Genomic DNA, 22240 nt, shown 5'->3' with positions numbered 1-22240 from the left:
ATTTTATGCTTATTTATTATCAAAAACTTTAATTTTTGTTATTTATGTAAATTTTTAAAATAATCTGACAATTTATTAAGGAACTCAGGGCAAAAGTTACTATTTTTATTAATTTATTTCTCTTGATGAATTGAATTCTTTTGTTCTGACTGCTTTTACTCTGCGCAGAATTCATTCTGCGGTTGAATTATTCGAGGAAACTTTCCTGCGAAACGTTTTCTGAAAAAAACTTTTTTGGTCTCGAAAATGTGCATAATCCCGGGATCCCATGTAGCAGGAAGAAAATGCAATATTTTCAGTCTCGAAACTATCCAGAAGGATAGATTGGGTGTCGTTAATATGCAGTTAGTAGATTTTTCAGATATGTATACTGAAGACACTCCTTCTTGATACTCTTGAGATTTAAAATCCTACATTTAATTCACGAGCATCAAATCATTATTATTGCGCGCATTCTTACTTGTTCTCTTTGTATACACTACTACTTTGTATCTTTCACCACTTGTTAGGGGAGACAGGGGCAGAATTAGCCACGTATAGTATTGGATAGTGGTATCTTATACTTTATTTTCGAAGGAATATTGAGGAAACCACTCTTTATTCTAAATATATACTCCCCTTACTATTCATTGAAATATTTATCAGCATTATACAAACATTTTTTGTACAAATTATACGCAATGAAAAATTTAATTTGGTGGCTAATTCTACCTCGATCTTCTCTATTTAGGGCAGAATCACATTGACAGTAAAATGCTCACCGTCACCGTCAAAGCCCTCACCGTATTTCGTTGATTTACGCATTTTCATTGCAATTCTTACGCAAATTTTCCATTACAATAGTACTTTGTCTCATACTCGGTGGCACTAGGTAAAAATAGTATAAGAAAATTGTATAAATAAAGCGAAAATGCGATAAACGGTAAGCAAAACAAAAAACTGTAGGATTTTTTGCTACAGTTTTTCGTACAGTTTTTTTGCTCACCGTTTATCGCATTTTCGTTTTATTTCTTCAATTTTCTTATATTATTTTCACCTAATGCCACCGAGTATGAGATAATGTAACACGGTAATTGAGAACTTGCGTAAAAATTACAATGAAAATACGTAAATCAATGAAATACGGTGAGGGCTTTGACGGTGACGGTGAGCATTTTACTGTCAATGTGATTCTGCCCTTAATTTCACTAAAACAATACTAAAAACCCTAAAAACTCAGCTCAAAAATGTTAAGTCATTTATTCTTCAATGGTTGGTACCCAATATTACCACTAGATATGAAGAATAGCTTTATACAGGAGTTATTTGAAGGAATTAAACGACTTAATGCAAACCTTTCTTAGTCTTATTTTGTTCCGAATATATCACTAGTTTGGAAACTGAAGGAGTACATTATATGAATTTAATAAGTAAATATTAAGCTAAATTATTTAATTAAAACGATATGGTAATATAATATATGATCAGGAGCATATAATACTATCATATACCTTATACTTAAATTATTTTCCATGCAAACCATAACACAATAAGAGAATAAAATATCCAATTTATTAAGTGAAACAACTTTCAACTTACGTTCTGATGAACTGGCATCAGGAACAATCTCCATCGGTTTATCATGATCTTGTATAGTTTCTTTAACGTCAGGTACGTCTTTCGTTTTAGGAGTCTTTTTACGTTTAATTTTTTTAGTTTTTGGTGAATCATCTCTCTCATCGTCACTAACTTGAGGAGATGTTGGTTCGTATTTAGGTAATTTCATGTCACGATCAGGCTCGTCTTTTTGTGTTTCTGTTTCGGGTTTTGGTTTTTTGAATGGCTTTAATTTAATTTCTGGTTGATCTTCTTCCGGTTTAGGTGCTTGAGGTATTCTAAACTTGACATCATCCTCGGGTTGTTCGCCTGGCTTCTTTGGTGTTCCCTTTTCTAGTGGAATTTCCACTGTTTCTGGCTGTGGTTCAGATTTCTTCTTGCGTTTATATTTTGGTTTCTCTTGAGTGGGTTCTTCGGGAGTAAATGTTTCGTGTTCAGGTATTTCAGGTTCATACGGTGGAACTTCCGAAGGTTCAAAATCGAATTCTAACGGAGAAGGTATTTCGGTGTCATCTGAAGGCTTCTTCTTCTTGGGTTTATCTTCTTTAGGCGCTTTCTTTTTAGGTTTCTGCACTGCCTCGGTTTCGTCCTTTGGTTCCTTTCCAGGAATTCCTTTTAGTTTTACTGTTTCCGGAGTTTCATCATCTTGTGGCTTTAGTTTACCTTTTCCAATCTTTAATGTTTTCTCTTCAGGTTCACCTTCCTTAGGCTTTTTGGGTTGTCGTTTGTAGCCTCCTTTTTCTGGAGCTTCATCTGAACTACTCTCATACTTCTCATACTTTTCTAACTGAGGTCTTTCTAGATCATCTTTGATCTCTTCGGGTAGTTTGAATTTTTTTATCTTTCTCTTCTTCGGTAATTTTTCAGCCTCTTCCATATTTCTGGATAAGATTCCAGCATCTCTTATTGTGTTCATATCGGTAATAATCAATTGTATAATTGGTGGAGGATATTCTATATGTGTAATTTTACTCTTTAATTTGGTTTTCAAAAAGCTTATTTCATCTTTACTGGTCTTTTCAATTGGCTTCGGTTTCCGAAGTTTGAGTTTCTGAGGTAATTCTGAAACTTCAACAATTTCAACTTTGGTTGGTTTTTGTTCCTTTCTTTCGATCTTCAATGGTTTTGATTTATCATCTTTAATTTCTTCTTCTTTGGTCTTTGGTTTTTCAACAGGTTCATCGTCAAACTTCTCATATTTTTCTAATTCAGTTTTAGGAATGTCCATTTCAATCATCTTTTCAATGAGTTCTAGTTCGTCGTCCCTTTTAGGCAACTTAGTTTTCTTCTTCGAAATTTTCTTTTTCTTTGGTTCATGTACATCACTTGGGGATTCCTCAATAATCACTTCTTCTGGGACTTCTGGCATATCGTCAGACTTTTCTTCTGTCTCTTGAATTTCATGTGTTTCAGGTGATTCTTCGTCTTTCTTGACCTTCTTACTTACTTTCTTTTTCTTAGGCTTTTCCATCTCCGCTTGAGTATCTTCAAGAGGCTCTTCCTCAAGAACTTTTTCAACATTGTCCAAAGTTTCTTCAAGAGGTTGTTCGTCAACCTTTTTAGTTTTCTTTACTTTTTTCTTTTCCTCTTTTATTAAGGGCTTTACTGCTTTTTTAAGTAATTCCAGTTCGATCATTTTTTCAATAACTTTTACTTCATCTGCTTCTTTTTGCTCTAAGAATGGTATAGTTAGTTCTGGCATTTCTGTCTCTAATCCAGTATCATCGAGATCTGTAACATGTTCTGTGATTTTTACAATATTATCTTTCTTAGTTTTCTTTATAACTTTCTTCTTTTTCTTTCCGGGTGTTTCTTGATCCTCAATGATTTCTTCTGTTGTGATCACTTCCTCTGTTGGGGCTTCTTCAATCACAGGCCCCTCTTCTGGGAATTCCTCATCAATAGGTTTGGGTTCTCGGACCTCAGAAATGCTCTCTGTGATTTCGACCACACCACCCTTCTTAGTTTTCTTGATAACCTTCTTCTTCTTTTTCCTTCCGGGTGTTTCTTGATCCTCAATGACTTCTTCTGTTGTGATCACTTCCTCAGTCGGGGCTTCTTCAATCATAGGCCCCTCTTCTGGGAATTCCTCGTCAGCGGGTTTGGGTTCTCGGACCTCAGAAATACTTTCTGTGATTTCGACCACACCACCCTTCTTAGTTTTCTTGATAACCTTCTTCTTCTTTTTCTTTCCGGGTGTTTCTTGGTCCTCAATGACTTCTTCTGTTGTGATCACTTCCTCAGTCGGGGCTTCTTCAATCACAGGCCCCTCTTCTGGGAATTCCTCATCAGTAGGTTTGGGTTCTCGGACCTCAGAAATGCTCTCTGTGATTTCGACCACACCACCCTTCTTAGTTTTCTTGATAACCTTCTTCTTCTTTTTCCTTCCGGGTGTTTCTTGATCCTCAATGATTTCTTCTGTTGTGATCACTTCCTCAGTCGGGACTTCTTCAATCACAGGCCCCTCTTCTGGGAATTCCTCATCAGTAGGTTTGGGTTCTCGGACTTCAGAAATACTCTCTGTGATTTCGACCACACCACCCTTCTTAGTTTTCTTGATAACCTTCTTCTTCTTTTTCTTTCCGGGTGTTTCTTCATCCTCAATGACTTCTTCTGTTGTGATCACTTCTTCAGTTGGGGCTTCTTCAATCACAGACCCCTCTTCTGGGAATTCCTCATCAGTAGGTTTGGGTTCTCGGACCTCAGAAATGCTCTCTGTGATTTCGACCACACCACCCTTCTTAGTTTTCTTGATAACCTTCTTCTTCTTTTTCTTTCCGGGTGTTTCTTGATCTTCAATGACTTCTTCTGTTGTGATCACTTCCTCAGTCGGAACTTCTTCAATCACAGGCCCCTCTTCTGGGAATTCCTCATCAGTAGGTTTGGGTTCTCGGACCTCAGAAATGCTCTCTGTGATTTCGACCACACCACCCTTCTTAGTTTTCTTGATAACCTTCTTCTTCTTTTTCTTTCCGGGTGTTTCTTGATCCTCAATGACTTCTTCTGTTGTGATCACTTCCTGAGTCGGAACTTCTTCAATCACAGGCCCCTCTTCTGGGAATTCCTCATCAGTAGGTTTGGGTTCTCGGACCTCAGAAATGCTCTCTGTGATTTCGACCACACCACCCTTCTTAGTTTTCTTGATAACCTTCTTCTTCTTTTTCTTTCCGGGTGTTTCTTGATCTTCAATGACTTCTTCTGTTGTGATCACTTCCTCAGTCGGAACTTCTTCAATCACAGGCCCCTCTTCTGGGAATTCCTCATCAGTAGGTTTGGGTTCTCGGACTTCAGAAATACTCTCTGTGATTTCGACCACACCACCCTTCTTAGTTTTCTTGATAACCTTCTTCTTCTTTTTCTTTCCGGGTGTTTCTTGATCCTCAATGACTTCTTCTGTTGTGATCACTTCTTCAGTTGGGGCTTCTTCAATCACAGACCCCTCTTCTGGGAATTCCTCATCAGTAGGTTTGGGTTCTCGGACCTCAGAAATGCTCTCTGTGATTTCGACCACACCACCCTTCTTAGTTTTCTTGATAACCTTCTTCTTCTTTTTCTTTCCGGGTGTTTCTTGATCCTCAATGACTTCTTCTGTTGTGATCACTTCCTCAGTCGGAACTTCTTCAATCACAGGCCCCTCTTCTGGGAATTCGTCATCAGTAGGTTTGGGTTCTCGGACCTCAGAAATGCTCTCTGTGATTTCGACCACACCACCCTTCTTAGTTTTCTTGATAACCTTCTTCTTCTTTTTCTTTCCGGGTGTTTCTTGATCTTCAATGACTTCTTCTGTTGTGATCACTTCCTCAGTCGGAACTTCTTCAATCACAGGCCCCTCTTCTGGGAATTCCTCATCAGTAGGTTTGGGTTCTCGGACTTCAGAAATACTCTCTGTGATTTCGACCACACCACCCTTCTTAGTTTTCTTGATAACCTTCTTCTTCTTTTTCTTTCCGGGTGTTTCTTGATCCTCAATGACTTCTTCTGTTGTGATCACTTCCTCAGTTGGGGCTTCTTCAATCACAGACCCCTCTTCTGGGAATTCCTCATCAGTAGGTTTGGGTTCTCGGACCTCAGAAATGCTCTCTGTGATTTCGACCACACCACCCTTCTTAGTTTTCTTGATAACCTTCTTCTTCTTTTTCTTTCCGGGTGTTTCTTGATCTTCAATGACTTCTTCTGTTGTGATCACTTCCTCAGTCGGAACTTCTTCAATCACAGGCCCCTCTTCTGGGAATTCCTCATCAGTAGGTTTGGGTTCTCGGACCTCAGAAATACTTTCTGTGATTTCGACCACACCACCCTTCTTAGTTTTCTTGATAACCTTCTTCTTCTTTTTCTTTCCGGGTGTTTCTTGATCCTCAATGACTTCTTCTGTTGTAGTCACTTCCTCAGTTGGGGCTTCTTCAATAACAGGCCCCTCTTCTGGGAATTCCTCATCAGTAGGCTTGGGTTCTCGGACCTCAGAAATACTCTCTGTGATTTCGACCACACCACCCTTCTTAGTTTTCTTGATAACCTTCTTCTTCTTTTTCTTTCCGGGTGTTTCTTGATCCTCAATGACTTCTTCTGTTGTGATCACTTCCTCAGTCGGGGCTTCTTCAATCACAGGCCCCTCTTCTGGGAATTCCTCATCAGTAGGTTTGGGTTCTCGGACCTCAGAAATGCTCTCTGTGATTTCGACCACACCACCCTTCTTAGTTTTCTTGATAACCTTCTTCTTCTTTTTCCTTCCGGGTGTTTCTTGATCCTCAATGATTTCTTCTGTTGTGATCACTTCCTCAGTCGGGACTTCTTCAATCACAGGCCCCTCTTCTGGGAATTCCTCATCAGTAGGTTTGGGTTCTCGGACTTCAGAAATACTCTCTGTGATTTCGACCACACCACCCTTCTTAGTTTTCTTGATAACCTTCTTCTTCTTTTTCTTTCCGGGTGTTTCTTCATCCTCAATGACTTCTTCTGTTGTGATCACTTCTTCAGTTGGGGCTTCTTCAATCACAGACCCCTCTTCTGGGAATTCCTCATCAGTAGGTTTGGGTTCTCGGACCTCAGAAATGCTCTCTGTGATTTCGACCACACCACCCTTCTTAGTTTTCTTGATAACCTTCTTCTTCTTTTTCTTTCCGGGTGTTTCTTGATCTTCAATGACTTCTTCTGTTGTGATCACTTCCTCAGTCGGAACTTCTTCAATCACAGGCCCCTCTTCTGGGAACTCCTCATCAGTAGGTTTGGGTTCTCGGACCTCAGAAATGCTCTCTGTGATTTCGACCACACCACCCTTCTTAGTTTTCTTGATAACCTTCTTCTTCTTTTTCTTTCCGGGTGTTTCTTGATCTTCAATGACTTCTTCTGTTGTGATCACTTCCTCAGTCGGAACTTCTTCAATCACAGGCCCCTCTTCTGGGAATTCCTCATCAGTAGGTTTGGGTTCTCGGACTTCAGAAATACTCTCTGTGATTTCGACCACACCACCCTTCTTAGTTTTCTTGATAACCTTCTTCTTCTTTTTCTTTCCGGGTGTTTCTTGATCTTCAATGACTTCTTCTGTTGTGATCACTTCGTCAGTCGGAACTTCTTCAATCACAGGCCCCTCTTCTGGGAATTCCTCATCAGTAGGTTTGGGTTCTCGGACCTCAGAAATGCTCTCTGTGATTTCGACCACACCACCCTTCTTAGTTTTCTTGATAACCTTCTTCTTCTTTTTCTTTCCGGGTGTTTCTTGATCCTCAATGACTTCTTCTGTTGTGATCACTTCCTGAGTCGGAACTTCTTCAATCACAGGCCCCTCTTCTGGGAATTCCTCATCAGTAGGTTTGGGTTCTCGGACCTCAGAAATGCTCTCTGTGATTTCGACCACACCACCCTTCTTAGTTTTCTTGATAACCTTCTTCTTTTTCTTTCCGGGTGTTTCTTGATCTTCAATGACTTCTTCTGTTGTGATCACTTCCTCAGTCGGAACTTCTTCAATCACAGGCCCCTCTTCTGGGAATTCCTCATCAGTAGGTTTGGGTTCTCGGACTTCAGAAATACTCTCTGTGATTTCGACCACACCACCCTTCTTAGTTTTCTTGATAACCTTCTTCTTCTTTTTCTTTCCGGGTGTTTCTTGATCCTCAATGACTTCTTCTGTTGTGATCACTTCTTCAGTTGGGGCTTCTTCAATCACAGACCCCTCTTCTGGGAATTCCTCATCAGTAGGTTTGGGTTCTCGGACCTCAGAAATGCTCTCTGTGATTTCGACCACACCACCCTTCTTAGTTTTCTTGATAACCTTCTTCTTCTTTTTCTTTCCGGGTGTTTCTTGATCCTCAATGACTTCTTCTGTTGTGATCACTTCCTCAGTCGGAACTTCTTCAATCACAGGCCCCTCTTCTGGGAATTCGTCATCAGTAGGTTTGGGTTCTCGGACCTCAGAAATGCTCTCTGTGATTTCGACCACACCACCCTTCTTAGTTTTCTTGATAACCTTCTTCTTCTTTTTCTTTCCGGGTGTTTCTTGATCTTCAATGACTTCTTCTGTTGTGATCACTTCCTCAGTCGGAACTTCTTCAATCACAGGCCCCTCTTCTGGGAATTCCTCATCAGTAGGTTTGGGTTCTCGGACTTCAGAAATACTCTCTGTGATTTCGACCACACCACCCTTCTTAGTTTTCTTGATAACCTTCTTCTTCTTTTTCTTTCCGGGTGTTTCTTGATCCTCAATGACTTCTTCTGTTGTGATCACTTCCTCAGTTGGGGCTTCTTCAATCACAGACCCCTCTTCTGGGAATTCCTCATCAGTAGGTTTGGGTTCTCGGACCTCAGAAATGCTCTCTGTGATTTCGACCACACCACCCTTCTTAGTTTTCTTGATAACCTTCTTCTTCTTTTTCTTTCCGGGTGTTTCTTGATCTTCAATGACTTCTTCTGTTGTGATCACTTCCTCAGTCGGAACTTCTTCAATCACAGGCCCCTCTTCTGGGAATTCCTCATCAGTAGGTTTGGGTTCTCGGACCTCAGAAATGCTCTCTGTGATTTCGAGCACACCACCCTTCTTAGTTTTCTTGATAACCTTCTTCTTCTTTTTCTTTCCGGGTGTTTCTTGATCTTCAATGACTTCTTCTGTTGTGATCACTTCCTCAGTTGGGGCTTCTTCAATCACAGGCCCCTCTTCTGGGAATTCCTCATCAGTAGGTTTGGGTTCTCGGACCTCAGAAATGCTCTCTGTGATTTCGACCACACCACCCTTCTTAGTTTTCTTGATAACCTTCTTCTTCTTTTTCTTTCCGGGTGTTTCTTGATCCTCAATGACTTCTTCTGTTGTGATCACTTCCTCAGTTGGGGCTTCTTCAATCACAGGCCCCTCTTCTGGGAATTCCTCATCAGTAGGTTTGGGTTCTCGGACCTCAGAAATGCTCTCTGTGATTTCGACCACACCACCCTTCTTAGTTTTCTTGATAACCTTCTTCTTCTTTTTCTTTCCGGGTGTTTCTTGATCCTCAATGACTTCTTCTGTTGTGATCACTTCCTCAGTCGGAACTTCTTCAATCACAGGCCCCTCTTCTGGGAATTCCTCATCAGTAGGTTTGGGTTCTCGGACCTCAGAAATGCTCTCTGTGATTTCGACCACACCACCCTTCTTAGTTTTCTTGATAACCTTCTTCTTCTTTTTCTTTCCGGGTGTTTCTTGATCCTCAATGACTTCTTCTGTTGTGATCACTTCCTCAGTTGGGGCTTCTTCAATCACAGGCCCCTCTTCTGGGAATTCCTCATCAGTAGGTTTGGGTTCTCGGACCTCAGAAATGCTCTCTGTGATTTCGACCACACCACCCTTCTTAGTTTTCTTGATAACCTTCTTCTTCTTTTTCTTTCCGGGTGTTTCTTGATCCTCAATGACTTCTTCTGTTGTGATCACTTCCTCAGTTGGGGCTTCTTCAATCGCAGGCCCCTCTTCTGGGAATTCCTCATCAGTAGGTTTGGGTTCACGGACCTCAGAAATGCTCTCTGTGATTTCGACCACACCACCCTTCTTAGTTTTCTTGATAACCTTCTTCTTCTTTTTCTTTCCGGGTGTTTCTTGATCCTCAATGACTTCTTCTGTTGTGATCACTTCCTCAGTCGGAACTTCTTCAATCACAGGCCCCTCTTCTGGGAATTCTTCATCAGTAGGTTTGGGTTCTCGGACCTCAGAAATGCTCTCTGTGATTTCGACCACACCACCCTTCTTAGTTTTCTTGATAACCTTCTTCTTCTTTTTCTTTCCGGGTGTTTCTTGATCCTCAATGACTTCTTCTGTTGTGATCACTTCCTCAGTTGGGGCTTCTTCAATCACAGGCCCCTCTTCTGGGAATTCCTCATCAGTAGGTTTGGGTTCTCGGACCTCAGAAATGCTCTCTGTGATTTCGACCACACCACCCTTCTTAGTTTTCTTGATAACCTTCTTCTTCTTTTTCTTTCCGGGTGTTTCTTGATCCTCAATGACTTCTTCTGTTGTGATCACTTCCTCAGTTGGGGCTTCTTCAATCGCAGGCCCCTCTTCTGGGAATTCCTCATCAGTAGGTTTGGGTTCACGGACCTCAGAAATGCTCTCTGTGATTTCGACCACACCACCCTTCTTAGTTTTCTTGATAACCTTCTTCTTCTTTTTCTTTCCGGGTGTTTCTTGATCCTCAATGACTTCTTCTGTTGTGATCACTTCCTCAGTTGGGGCTTCTTCAATCACAGGCCCCTCTTCTGGGAATTCCTCATCAGTAGGTTTGGGTTCTCGGACCTCAGAAATGCTCTCTGTGATTTCGACCACACCACCCTTCTTAGTTTTCTTGATAACCCTCTTCTTCTTTTTCTTTCCGGGTGTTTCTTGATCCTCAATGACTTCTTCTGTTGTGATCACTTCCTCAGTTGGGGCTTCTTCAATCACAGGCCCCTCTTCTGGGAATTCCTCATCAGTAGGTTTGGGTTCTCGGACCTCAGAAATGCTCTCTGTGATTTCGACCACACCACCCTTCTTAGTTTTCTTGATAACCTTCTTCTTCTTTTTCTTTCCGGGTGTTTCTTGATCCTCAATGACTTCTTCTGTTGTGATCACTTCCTCAGTTGGGGCTTCTTCAATCACAAGCCCCTCTTCTGGGAATTCCTCATCAGTAGGTTTGGGTTCTCGGACCTCAGAAATGCTCTCTGTGATTTCGACCACACCACCCTTCTTAGTTTTCTTGATAACCTTCTTCTTCTTTTTCTTTCCGGGTGTTTCTTGATCCTCAATGACTTCTTCTGTTGTGATCACTTCCTCAGTTGGGGCTTCTTCAATCACAAGCCCCTCTTCTGGGAATTCCTCATCAGTAGGTTTGGGTTCTCGGACCTCAGAAATGCTCTCTGTGATTTCGACCACACCACCCTTCTTAGTTTTCTTGATAACCTTCTTCTTCTTTTTCTTTCCGGGTGTTTCTTGATCCTCAATGACTTCTTCTGTTGTGATCACTTCCTCAGTTGGGGCTTCTTCAATCACAGGCCCCTCTTCTGGGAATTCCTCATCAGTAGATTTGGGTTCTCGGACCTCAGAAATGCTCTCTGTGATTTCGACCACACCACCCTTCTTAGTTTTCTTGATAACCTTCTTCTTCTTTTTCTTTCCGGGTGTTTCTTGATCCTCAATGACTTCTTCTGTTGTGATCACTTCCTCAGTTGGGGCTTCTTCAATCACAAGCCCCTCTTCTGGGAATTCCTCATCAGTAGGTTTGGGTTCTCGGACCTCAGAAATGCTCTCTGTGATTTCGACCACACCACCCTTCTTAGTTTTCTTGATAACCTTCTTCTTCTTTTTCTTTCCGGGTGTTTCTTGATCCTCAATGACTTCTTCTGTTGTGATCACTTCCTCAGTCGGAACTTCTTCAATCACAGGCCCCTCTTCTGGGAATTCCTCATCAGTAGGTTTGGGTTCTCGGACCTCAGAAATGCTCTCTGTGATTTCGACCACACCACCCTTCTTAGTTTTCTTGATAACCTTCTTCTTCTTTTTCTTTCCGGGTGTTTCTTGATCCTCAATGACTTCTTCTGTTGTGATCACTTCCTCAGTTGGTGCTTCTTCAATCACAGGCCCCTCTTCTGGGAATTCCTCATCAGTAGGTTTGGGTTCTCGGACCTCAGAAATGCTCTCTGTGATTTCGACCACACCACCCTTCTTAGTTTTCTTGATAACCTTCTTCTTCTTTTTCTTTCCGGGTGTTTCTTGATCCTCAATGACTTCTTCTGTTGTGATCACTTCCTCAGTTGGAACTTCTTCAATCACAGGCCCCTCTTCTGGGAATTCTTCATCAGTAGGTTTGGGTTCTCGGACCTCAGAAATGCTCTCTGTGATTTCGACCACACCACCCTTCTTAGTTTTCTTGATAACCTTCTTCTTCTTTTTCTTTCCGGGTGTTTCTTGATCCTCAATGATTTCTTCTGTTGTGATGACTTCCTCAGTTGGGGCTTCTTCAATTACAGGCCCCTCTTCTGGGAATTCTTCGTCAGTAGGTTTGGGTTCTCGGACCTCAGAAATGCTCTCTGTGATTTCGACCACACCACCCTTCTTAGTTTTCTTGATAACCTTCTTCTTCTTTTTCTTTCCGGGTGTTTCTTGATCCTCAATGACTTCTTCTGTTGTGATCACTTCCTCAGTTGGGGTTTCTTTAATCACAGGCCCCTCTTCTGGGAATTCCTCATCAGTAGGTTTGGGTTCTCGGACCTCAGAAATGCTCTCTGTGATTTCGACCACACCACCCTTCTTAGTTTTCTTGATAACCTTTTTCTTCTTTTTCTTTCCGGGTGTTTCTTGATCCTCAATGACTTCTTCTGTTGTGATCACTTCCTCAGTTGGGGCTTCTTCAATCACAGGCCCCTCTTCTGGGAATTCCTCATCAGTAGGTTTGGGTTCTCGGACTTCAGAAATACTCTCTGTGATTTCGACCACACCACCCTTCTTAGTTTTCTTGATAACCTTCTTCTTCTTTTTCTTTCCGGGTGTTTCTTGATCCTCAATGACTTCTTCTGTTGTGATCACTTCCTCAGTTGGGGCTTCTTCAATCACAGGCCCCTCTTCTGGGAATTCCTCATCAGTAGGTTTGGGTTCTCGGACCTCAGAAATGCTCTCCGTGATTTCGACCACACCACCCTTCTTAGTTTTCTTGATAACCTTCTTCTTCTTTTTCTTTCCGGGTGTTTCTTGATCTTCAATGACTTCTTCTGTTGTGATCACTTCCTCAGTTGGGGCTTCTTCAATCACAGGCCCCTCTTCTGGGAATTCCTCATCAGTAGGTTTGGGTTCTCGGACCTCAGAAATGCTCTCTGTGATTTCGACCACACCACCCTTCTTAGTTTTCTTGATAACCTTCTTCTTCTTTTTCTTTCCGGGTGTTTCTTGATCCTCAATGACTTCTTCTGTTGTGATCACTTCCTCAGTTGGGGCTTCTTCAATCACAAGCCCCTCTTCTGGGAATTCCTCATCAGTAGGTTTGGGTTCTCGGACCTCAGAAATGCTCTCTGTGATTTCGACCACACCACCCTTCTTAGTTTTCTTGATAACCTTCTTCTTCTTTTTCTTTCCGGGTGTTTCTTGATCTTCAATGACTTCTTCTGTTGTGATCACTTCTTCAGTTGGGGCTTCTTCAATCACAGGCCCCTCTTCTGGGAATTCTTCATCAGTGGGTTTGGGTTCTCGGACCTCAGAAATACTCTCTGTGATTTCGACCACTCCACCCTTCTTAGTTTTCTTGATAACCTTCTTCTTCTTTTTCTTTCCGGGTGTTTCTTGATCTTCAATGACTTCTTCTGTTGTGATCACTTCCTCAGTTGGGGCTTCTTCAATCACAGGCCCCTCTTCTGGGAATTCCTCATCAGTAGGTTTGGGTTCTCGGACCTCAGAAATGCTCTCCGTGATTTCGACCACACCACCCTTCTTAGTTTTCTTAATAACCTTCTTCTTCTTTTTCTTTCCGGGTGTTTCTTGATCCTCAATGACTTCTTCTGTTGTGATCACTTCCTCAGTTGGGGCTTCTTCAATCACAGGCCCCTCTTCTGGGAATTCCTCATCAGTAGGTTTGGGTTCTCGAACCTCAGAAATACTCTCCGTGATTTCGACCACACCACCCTTCTTAGTTTTCTTGATAACCTTCTTCTTCTTTTTCTTTCCGGGTGTTTCTTGATCCTCAATGACTTCTTCTGTTGTGATCACTTCCTCAGTTGGGGCTTCTTCAATCACAGGTCCCTCTTCTGGGAATTCCTCATCAGTAGGTTTGGGTTCTCGGACCTCAGAAATGCTCTCTGTGATTTCGACCACACCACCCTTCTTAGTTTTCTTGATAACCTTCTTCTTCTTTTTCTTTCCGGGTGTTTCTTGATCCTCAATGACTTCTTCTGTTGTGATCACTTCCTCAGTTGGGGCTTCTTCAATCACAGGTCCCTCTTCTGGGAATTCCTCATCAGTAGGTTTGGGTTCTCGGACCTCAGAAATGCTCTCTGTGATTTCGACAACACCACCCTTCTTAGTTTTCTTGATAACCTTCTTCTTCTTTTTCTTTCCGGGTGTTTCTTGATCCTCAATGACTTCTTCTGTTGTGATCACTTCTTCAGTTGGGGCTTCTTCAATCACAGGCCCCTCTTCTGGGAATTTCTCATCAGTAGGTTTGGGTTCTCGAACCTCAGAAATACTCTCTGTGATTTCGACCACACCACCCTTCTTAGTTTTCTTGATAACCTTCTTCTTCTTTTTCTTTCCGGGTGTTTCTTGATCCTCAATGACTTCTTCTGTTGTGATCACTTCCTCAGTTGGGGCTTCTTCAATCACAGGTCCCTCTTCTGGGAATTCCTCATCAGTAGGTTTGGGTTCTCGAACCTCAGAAATGCTCTCTGTGATTTCGACCACACCACCCTTCTTAGTTTTCTTGATAACCTTCTTCTTCTTTTTCTTTCCGGGTGTTTCTTGATCTTCAATGACTTCTTCTGTTGTGATCACTTCCTCAGTTGGGGCTTCTTCAATCACAGGCCCCTCTTCTGGGAATTCCTCATCAGTAGGTTTGGGTTCTCGGACCTCAGAAATGCTCTCCGTGATTTCGACCACACCACCCTTCTTAGTTTTCTTAATAACCTTCTTCTTCTTTTTCTTTCCGGGTGTTTCTTGATCCTCAATGACTTCTTCTGTTGTGATCACTTCCTCAGTTGGGGCTTCTTCAATCACAGGCCCCTCTTCTGGGAATTCCTCATCAGTAGGTTTGGGTTCTCGAACCTCAGAAATACTCTCCGTGATTTCGACCACACCACCCTTCTTAGTTTTCTTGATAACCTTCTTCTTCTTTTTCTTTCCGGGTGTTTCTTGATCCTCAATGACTTCTTCTGTTGTGATGACTTCCTCAGTTGGGGCTTCTTCAATCACAGGCCCCTCTTCTGGGAATTCCTCATCAGTAGGTTTGGGTTCTCGGACCTCAGAAATGCTCTCTGTGATTTCGACCACACCACCCTTCTTAGTTTTCTTGATAACCTTCTTCTTCTTTTTCTTTCCGGGTGTTTCTTGATCCTCGATGATTTCTTCTGTTGTAGTCACTTCCTCGGTTGGGGCTTCTTCAATCACAGGCCCCTCTTCTGGGAATTCCTCATCAGTAGGTTTGGGTTCTCGGACCTCAGAAATGCTCTCTGTGATTTCGACCACACCACCCTTCTTAGTTTTCTTGATAATCTTTTTCTTCTTTTTCTTTCCGGGTGTTTCTTGATCCTCAATGACTTCTTCTGTTGTGATCACTTCCTCAGTTGGGGCTTCCTCAATCACAGGCCCCTCTTCTGGGAATTCCTCATCAGTAGGTTTGGGTTCTCGGACCTCAGAAATGCTCTCTGTGATTTCGACCACACCACCCTTCTTAGTTTTCTTGATAATCTTTTTCTTCTTTTTCTTTCCGGGTGTTTCTTGATCCTCAATGACTTCTTCTGTTGTGATCACTTCCTCAGTTGGGGCTTCCTCAATCACAGGCCCCTCTTCTGGGAATTCCTCATCAGTAGGTTTGGGTTCTCGGACCTCAGAAATGCTCTCTGTGATTTCGACCACACCACCCTTCTTAGTTTTCTTGATAACCTTCTTCTTCTTTTTCTTTCCGGGTGTTTCTTGATCCTCGATGATTTCTTCTGTTGTAGTCACTTCCTCAGTTGGGGCTTCTTCAATCACAGGCCCCTCTTCTGGGAATTCCTCATCAGTAGGTTTGGGTTCTCGGACCTCAGAAATGCTCTCTGTGATTTCGACCACACCACCCTTCTTAGTTTTCTTGATAACCTTCTTCTTCTTTTTCTTTCCGGGTGTTTCTTGATCCTCAATGACTTCTTCTGTTGTGATCACTTCCTCAGTTGGGGTTTCTTCAATCACAGGCCCCTCTTCTGGGAATTCCTCATCAGTAGGTTTGGGTTCTCGGACCTCAGAAATGCTCTCTGTGATTTCGACCACACCACCCTTCTTAGTTTTCTTGATAACCTTCTTCTTCTTTTTCTTTCCGGGTGTTTCTTGATCCTCAATGACTTCTTCTGTTGTGATCACTTCCTCAGTTGGGGCTTCTTCAATCACAGGCCCCTCTTCTGGGAATTCCTCATCAGTAGGTTTGGGTTCTCGGACCTCAGAAATGCTCTCTGTGATTTCGACCACACCACCCTTCTTAGTTTTCTTGATAACCTTCTTCTTCTTTTTCTTTCCGGGTGTTTCTTGATCCTCAATGACTTCTTCTGTTGTGATCACTTCCTCAGTTGGGGCTTCTTCAATCACAGGCCCCTCTTCTGGGAATTCCTCATCAGTAGGTTTGTGTTCTCGGACTTCAGAAATGCTCTCTGTGATTTCGACCACACCACCCTTCTTAGTTTTCTTGATAACCTTCTTCTTCTTTTTCTTTCCGGGTGTTGCTTGATCCTCAATGACTTCTTCTGTTGTGATCACTTCCTCAGTTGGGGCTTCTTCAATCACAAGCCCCTCTTCTGGGAATTCCTCATCAGTAGGTTTGGGTTCTCGGACCTCAGAAATGCTCTCTGTGATTTCGACCACACCACCCTTCTTAGTTTTCTTGATAACCTTCTTCTTCTTTTTCTTTCCGGGTGTTTCTTGATCCTCAATGACTTCTTCTGTTGTGATCACTTCCTCAGTTGGGGCTTCTTCAATCACAGGCCCCTCTTCTGGGAACTCCTCATCAGTAGGTTTGGGTTCTCGGACCTCAGAAATGCTCTCTGTGATTTCGACCACACCACCCTTCTTAGTTTTCTTGATAACCTTCTTCTTCTTTTTCTTTCCGGGTGTTTCTTGATCCTCAATGACTTCTTCTGTTGTGATGACTTCCTCAGTTGGGGCTTCTTCAATCACAGGCCCCTCTTCTGGGAACTCCTCATCAGTAGGTTTGGGTTCTCGGACCTCAGAAATGCTCTCTGTGATTTCGACCACACCACCCTTCTTAGTTTTTTTGATAACCTTCTTCTTCTTTTTCTTTCCGGGTGTTTCTTGATCCTCAATGACTTCTTCTGTTGTGATCACTTCCTCAGTTGGGGCTTCTTCAATCACAGGCCCCTCTTCTGGGAATTCCTCATCAGTAGGTTTGGGTTCTCGGACCTCAGAAATGCTCTCTGTGATTTCGACCACACCACCCTTCTTAGTTTTCTTGATAACCTTCTTCTTCTTTTTCTTTCCGGGTGTTTCTTGATCCTCAATGACTTCTTCTGTTGTGATCACTTCCTCAGTTGGGGCTTCTTCAATCACAGGCCCCTCTTCTGGGAATTCCTCATCAGTAGGTTTGGGTTCTCGGACCTCAGAAATGCTCTCTGTGATTTCGACCACACCACCCTTCTTAGTTTTCTTGATAACCTTCTTCTTCTTTTTCTTTCCGGGTGTTTCTTGATCCTCAATGACTTCTTCTGTTGTGATCACTTCCTCAGTTGGGGCTTCTTCAATCACAGGCCCCTCTTCTGGGAATTCCTCATCAGTAGGTTTGGGTTCTCGGACCTCAGAAATGCTCTCTGTGATATCGACCACACCACCCTTCTTAGTTTTCTTGATAACCTTCTTCTTCTTTTTCTTTCCGGGTGTTTCTTGATCTTCAATGACTTCTTCTGTTGTGATCACTTCCTCAGTTGGGGCTTCTTCAATCACAGGCCCCTCTTCTGGGAATTCCTCATCAGTAGGTTTGGGTTCTCGGACCTCAGAAATGCTCTCTGTGATTTCGACCACACCACCCTTCTTAGTTTTCTTGATAACCTTCTTCTTCTTTTTCTTTCCGGGTGTTTCTTGATCCTCAATGACTTCTTCTGTTGTGATCACTTCCTCAGTTGGGGCTTCTTCAATCACAGGCCCCTCTTCTGGGAATTCCTCATCAGTAGGTTTGGGTTCTCGGACCTCAGAAATGCTCTCTGTGATTTCGACCACACCACCCTTCTTAGTTTTCTTGATAACCTTCTTCTTCTTTTTCTTTCCGGGTGTTTCTTGATCCTCAATGACTTCTTCTGTTGTGATCACTTCCTCAGTTGGGGCTTCTTCAATCACAGGTCCCTCTTCTGGGAACTCCTCATCAGTAGGTATGGGTTCTCGGACCTCAGAAATGCTCTCTGTGATTTCGACCACACCACCCTTCTTAGTTTTTTTGATAACCTTCTTCTTCTTTTTCTTTCCGGGTGTTTCTTGATCCTCAATGACTTCTTCTGTTGTGATCACTTCCTCAGTTGGGGCTTCTTCAATCACAGGCCCCTCTTCTGGGAATTCCTCATCAGTAGGTTTGGGTTCTCGGACCTCAGAAATGCTCTCTGTGATTTCGACCACACCACCCTTCTTAGTTTTCTTGATAACCTTCTTCTTCTTTTTCTTTCCGGGTGTTTCTTGATCCTCAATGACTTCTTCTGTTGTGATCACTTCCTCAGTTGGGGTTTCTTCAATCACAGGCCCCTCTTCTGGGAATTCCTCATCAGTAGGTTTGGGTTCTCGGACCTCAGAAATGCTCTCTGTGATTTCGACCACACCACCCTTCTTAGTTTTCTTGATAACCTTCTTCTTCTTTTTCTTTCCGGGTGTTTCTTGATCCTCAATGACTTCTTCTGTTGTGATCACTTCCTCAGTCGGAGCTTCTTCAATCACAGGTCCCTCTTCTGGGAACTCCTCATCAGTAGGTATGGGTTCTCGGACCTCAGAAATGCTCTCTGTGATTTCGACCACACCACCCTTCTTAGTTTTTTTGATAACCTTCTTCTTCTTTTTCTTTCCGGGTGTTTCTTGATCCTCAATGACTTCTTCTGTTGTGATCACTTCCTCAGTTGGGGCTTCTTCAATCACAGGCCCCTCTTCTGGGAATTCCTCATCAGTAGGTTTGGGTTCTCGGACCTCAGAAATGCTCTCTGTGATTTCGACCACACCACCCTTCTTAGTTTTCTTGATAACCTTCTTCTTCTTTTTCTTTCCGGGTGTTTCTTGATCCTCAATGACTTCTTCTGTTGTGATCACTTCCTCAGTTGGGGTTTCTTCAATCACAGGCCCCTCTTCTGGGAATTCCTCATCAGTAGGTTTGGGTTCTCGGACCTCAGAAATGCTCTCTGTGATTTCGACCACACCACCCTTCTTAGTTTTCTTGATAACCTTCTTCTTCTTTTTCTTTCCGGGTGTTTCTTGATCCTCAATGACTTCTTCTGTTGTGATCACTTCCTCAGTCGGAGCTTCTTCAATCACAGGCCCCTCTTCTGGGAATTCCTCATCAGTAGGTTTGGGTTCTCGGACCTCAGAAATGCTCTCTGTGATTTCGACCACACCACCCTTCTTAGTTTTCTTGATAACCTTCTTCTTCTTCTTCTTTCCGGGTGTTTCTTGATCCTCAATGACTTCTTCTGTTGTGATCACTTCCTCAGTTGGGGCTTCTTCAATCACAGGCCCCTCTTCTGGGAATTCCTCATCAGTAGGTTTGGGTTCTCGGACCTCAGAAATGCTCTCTGTGATTTCGACCACACCACCCTTCTTATTTTTCTTGATAACCTTCTTCTTCTTTTTCTTTCCGGGTGTTTCTTGATCCTCAATGATTTCTTCTGTTGTGATGACTTCCTCAGTTGGGGCTTCTTCAATCACAGGCCCCTCTTCTGGGAATTCCTCATCAGTAGGTTTGGGTTCTCGGACCTCAGAAATGCTCTCTGTGATTTCGACCACACCACCCTTCTTAGTTTTCTTGATAACCTTCTTCTTCTTTTTCTTTCCGGGTGTTTCTTGATCCTCAATGACTTCTTCTGTTGTGATCACTTCCTCAGTTGGGGCTTCTTCAATCACAGGCCCCTCTTCTGGGAATTCCTCATCAGTAGGTTTGGGTTCTCGGACCTCACAAATGCTCTCTGTGATTTCGACCACACCACCCTTCTTAGTTTTCTTGATAACCTTCTTCTTCTTTTTCTTTCCGGGTGTTTCTTGATCCTCAATGACTTCTTCTGTTGTGATCACTTCCTCAGTTGGGGCTTCTTCAATCACAGGCCCCTCTTCTGGGAATTCCTCATCAGTAGGTTTGGGTTCTCGGACCTCAGAAATGCTCTCTGTGATTTCGACCACACCACCCTTCTTAGTTTTCTTGATAACCTTCTTCTTCTTTTTCTTTCCGGGTGTTTCTTGATCTTCAATGACTTCTTCTGTTGTGATCACTTCCTCAGTTGGGGCTTCTTCAATCACAGGCCCCCCTTCTGGGAATTCCTCATCAGTAGGTTTGGGTTCTCGGACCTCAGAAATGCTCTCTGTGATTTCGACCACACCACCCTTCTTAGTTTTCTTGATAACCTTCTTCTTCTTTTTCTTTCCGGGTGTTTCTTGATCCTCAATGACTTCTTCTGTTGTGATCACTTCTTCAGTTGGGGCTTCTTCAATCACAGGCCCCTCTTCTGGGAATTCCTCATCAGTAGGTTTGGGTTCTCGGACCTCAGAAATGCTCTCTGTGATTTCGACCACACCACCCTTCTTAGTTTTCTTGATAACCTTCTTCTTCTTTTTCTTTCCGGGTGTTTCTTGATCCTCAATGACTTCTTCTGTTGTGATCACTTCCTCAGTTGGGGCTTCTTCAATCACAGGCCCCTCTTCTGGGAATTCTTCATCAGTAGGTTTGTGTTCTCGGACCTCAGAAATGCTCTCTGTGATTTCGACCACACCACCCTTCTTAGTTTTCTTGATAACCTTCTTCTTCTTCTTCTTTCCGGGTGTTTCTTGATCCTCAATGACTTCTTCTGTTGTGATCACTTCCTCAGTTGGGGCTTCTTCAATCACAGGCCCCTCTTCTGGGAATTCCTCATCAGTAGGTTTGGGTTCTCGGACCTCAGAAATGCTCTCTGTGATTTCGACCACACCACCCTTCTTAGTTTTCTTGATAACCTTCTTCTTCTTTTTCTTTCCTGGTGTTTCTTGATCCTCAATGATTTCTTCTGTTGTGACCGCTTGTTCCACTTCTTCTATATTTTCGTCGTTTTCTGTTTGTGTTTCTCGATCAAATTCTTTATCTGAAAATTTTTCGTTTTTGGGAATAGAAATATTTTTGTTTAGAAATTATTCCAATTTTGCTAATTTTGTTTCAGTTAAACTGTGATTTATGTATTGCTTATTAATATGGATATTTAATTAAATATTTTCATATTTATTTAAATATCTGTTTATGCTTGTGGTTGTGTTTCTTGTGTTCTGGTTGGCTGTATTTCGTGTTGTATTTTGCATTTTTTGTCTTGCGATATCTTATGATTGTATGTCCATGTAATAGGAGGGTAATTATAGTTATTTCTTTCATGCAAAGTGCTCTATTGATCAGAACAAGTGCAATTGGAGGTGGGGAAATTAATACAACATTCTGATAACAGTGCAAGATGTTGAGTTCTTGCTCTGTTAAGCTTTACTACTAACTGACATAAACTTACGTAAAGTTTTTTGACATTTAATTCTAAGATGGAAAACAACAATCGTTAGACAGGACTTGGAACGGATATAAAATTGAATTTACCAATATCATATTTTTAACATTTGTCATGCTTCCTACATTTCTATGGTTACATTCTATTACAATTTTTAAGATTATTGTTTTATTAAATAAAGTATCACATGTTTTAAATATAACAGCACGGAATAAATGAAATGTCTAATATTTTGTGCCTGTTGGGAATATTGGATATATTCAGGTAAAACAAAACTAGCAAGATTAGTTTTTCAACTGGGATTTATCCATCACTTTTAATAATGAACAAAGGTGAATTTGATACAGAAGGTGTTCATTTTCATGTAATTCTATTTAAGTCGATAAGATCGATAACACTGTGCAACAATTTTGAACTTTTTTTTTGTCCCTGGGTTCTCATGCTATTTTTTTTATTGGTAGAGTCAAATGATTTACGAAAATACTTATCATTTTGATTTTATTTGGATTTTGCGCCCGGAATCTAGGCAAAACCGTTTTTGCCGTTTTTTGATACTTGGATTCCTATATCTCCGATTCTGATGAACTGACTTATTTCTTGCTTTGGAACAATTTGTCGTCCTTTACATGCACAATAAATCCTTTTAACAGATGAAGTTCGTACAACTGACACCAAGGGCGCTGTAGTCTTAAATATGTCAGAAAACATGGGAAAATCGAACTTTTTAGCAACTTTGATCAAAAATATCTCGTAAACTAGGACTGTCCCTAACAATCTGTTTTGTGGG

General features: G+C 42.1%; 1 protein-coding gene across 1 annotated transcript in view; it reads right to left on the bottom strand.

Moving 5' to 3' along the window:
- Positions 1–22240, bottom strand: part of LOC129801038 (titin-like) — a 257548-nt gene that overhangs the window by 58558 nt on the left and 176750 nt on the right. Inside the window, exon 58 of the mRNA XM_055845796.1 lies at positions 1579–21051. Within this exon, the coding sequence (XP_055701771.1) occupies positions 1579–21051 (19473 nt within the window). The remainder of the gene's footprint in view (positions 1–1578; positions 21052–22240) is intronic.

The sequence above is a fragment of the Phlebotomus papatasi genome, chromosome 2 (assembly GCF_024763615.1).
Source record: "Phlebotomus papatasi isolate M1 chromosome 2, Ppap_2.1, whole genome shotgun sequence".
NCBI classification, from domain to species: domain Eukaryota; kingdom Metazoa; phylum Arthropoda; class Insecta; order Diptera; family Psychodidae; genus Phlebotomus; species Phlebotomus papatasi.
This window is presented reverse-complemented; position numbering and strand designations above follow the sequence as displayed.